The following is a 2,500-nucleotide window of genomic DNA, read 5'->3' on the forward strand; positions in this document are numbered from 1 at the left end:
ATTATAGTGACTCTCTCTCTTTCTTTCTTTCTCTCTCTCTCTCTTTCTTTCTTTCTTTCTTTCTCTCTCTCTCTCTCTCTCTCTCTCTCTCTCTCTCTCTCTCTCTCTCCCTCTCTCTCCTCTCTCTCCCCCTCTCTCCTCTCTCTCCCTCCCCCTTCCCCCTCTCTCCCTCTCTCTCCCCCTCTCTCCCTCTCTCTCCTCTCTCTCCTCTCTCTCCCTCTCTTTCCCTCTTTCTCTCTCTCTCTTCTCCTTTCTTCTCTTCTCTCTGTCTCTCTCCCATGCATGTTTGACAACAGTGTCACCGCTTTTAACCGACCAGGAGACCCATTTCCAAAATCGGATGGAGCGAATAATTCCTTCTTATTCGCACAGCCACATGAACCACTCTTTCTTGTTCGAACGGCTCTATGAATCATTGCTTCTTCGCACAGCCATACGAATCTTTCCTTCTTCTTCGCACAATCAGATGAATCATTACACCTTGTTCACTCTTTCTTAATGACGTCACATGTTGTGGGCGTTCCCTTCTCGTTCGCACAACTTAATGAATCCCCTGTCGTGGTGACAATGACGTCACGCGCCTCAGGAGATGGCTTCTCATTCTTCACAGAGTAACAGTGGGCCGTCGTGCCGAACACAGAACCCCAGCCTCTGTGGAAGAATGAAGAGAGTTAATCACCTTCAGTATTTCAACGAGTTCTTTACTCTTAAGGAGTTTAGATCTACGATTTAAATACAAGAGCGTTTGCCTCAAGAACTTCCATCAACATTCAGTTACGTAAAATGTAATTCTACAAAACCCAGTATCCGTAAAGAATGGCGAACAGCGGAGGTGGAAGACCTTTATAAGCCAACACCATCGCCCAAGACACTTGAAGATCACTTCACTTTTTCATCCCCCAGCACGAGGACTCAGACCATCCCGCCTTCTCATTTTTATCCCTTCAACCTCTTCCACTCCGAGAGAAAAAAAGAGATCTCTCATTACGCGAACTCGAGCCTGAACTGCTCCTACAAAATTCGGGAGGTAAAAAAAGAGGTAAATATGAACCCCGCGCACCGTCAACACGAGACCCGAAACCCTCGCCCTCGCCGAGAACGAGCAAACAGCCGCACTCGCCTTTGAAGCCGAAGGGGAAAACATTGTGCATGAACTGGCCTTAATCATTCACAACTCAAAGGGGAAACTTAATCATTAAGTAGGAGGGGAGATGAGGAGGAGGAGGAGGAGGACGAGGGGGAAGGGAGGAATTGGGGGAGAGGAGGAGGCCGGCAAGAGGGAGGGAAGAGGAGGTGCAAAGATGGAAAGAGATGGGGAGAGGAGATCGAGGGGAAAGGAGGTAGAGATATGGAGAAGAGGAGGGGGAGGTGTCGAGGGGAGGGGAGGGGGCGAGAGGAGGGGAAGAGGCGGAAGAGAGCGTGGGGTAGGGAAAGATGGGGGAGAAGAGGAGGAGGGGAGAGCAGTGGAGGGCTACGGCGAGGAAGAGAGGTTGAGGAGAGAGAGAGTGAGTGATGTTTACTTTATACAAGTATGTAGCATTACCTTTGCTGGTGACCTAGTTTTGGCATTTTGACATTCCTTTGACCACCTCTCTCTCTTTCGCTCTCTCCCTCTATCTCTCTATCCTCTCTCTCTATCTATCATTCTATCTTTCTATCTCCGTCTCTCTCTCTCTTTCTCTCTCTCCCTCTATCTCTCTATCCTCTCTATCTATCATTCTATCTTTCTATCTCCGTCTCTCTCTCTCTCTCTCTACCTATCTATCTCGTTCTCTTTCTCTATCCCCATTCCTCGCTGTTCACCTATCTTTCTCTCGTTCCTTTCTCCTTCTCTTTCTCCAATTCTCTCCCTTACTGTCACATTCCTTCGCCTCCCCTCTTCCCCTCCTTCTTCATTCCTTTATCTCCCTTTATTTATCAATTTGGTCAAGACATCTTTCATTATTTTTCTATCCGACTATATATCAATCTATCTGTCTATATATCTATCTACCTACACATCTATCTATCTATCCATCCATCCATCTACCTGTCTACCTGTCCAGTTCCTCTACTTACTCAGTCCAGTTCCTCTACTTACTCACTCTAGTTCCTCTACTTAGTCCATTTCTTCTACTTACTCAGTCCAGTTCCTCTACTTGGTCAATTTCTTCTACTTACTCAATCCCGTTTCTCTACTCACTCAGTCCCGTTCCTCTACTTCCTCATTCCAGTTCCTCTACTTACTCACTCCAGTTCCTCCACTTACTCATTCCCGTTCCTCTACTTACTAAGTCTAGTTCCTCTAATTAGTCAATTTCTTCTACTTACTCAATCCCATTACTCTACTTACTCAGTCCAGTTCCTCTACTTATTCCAGTTACTCTACTTACTCAGTCTAGTTCCTCTACTTAGTCCATTTCTTCTACTTACTCAATCCCGTTCTACTTACTCAGTCCAGTTCCTCTACTTATTCATTCCAGTTCCTCTACTTAGTCAATTTATCCTACTTACTCATTCC

At 46.2% G+C, this 2,500-nt stretch overlaps 1 protein-coding gene across 1 annotated transcript in view; it reads right to left on the reverse strand.

Annotated features, from left to right (window-relative positions):
* LOC113804238 (mpv17-like protein) overlaps positions 1-2,500 on the reverse strand; it is a 20,851-nt gene that overhangs the window by 691 nt on the left and 17,660 nt on the right. The window contains exon 6 of the mRNA XM_070131732.1: positions 1-651. This exon is cut by the window's left edge and continues 691 nt beyond it. Coding sequence (XP_069987833.1) covers positions 486-651 — 166 coding nt within the window. The 3' untranslated portion in view covers positions 1-485. The remainder of the gene's footprint in view (positions 652-2,500) is intronic.

Source organism: Penaeus vannamei, chromosome 17, assembly GCF_042767895.1.
Source record: "Penaeus vannamei isolate JL-2024 chromosome 17, ASM4276789v1, whole genome shotgun sequence".
NCBI lineage: Eukaryota > Metazoa > Arthropoda > Malacostraca > Decapoda > Penaeidae > Penaeus > Penaeus vannamei.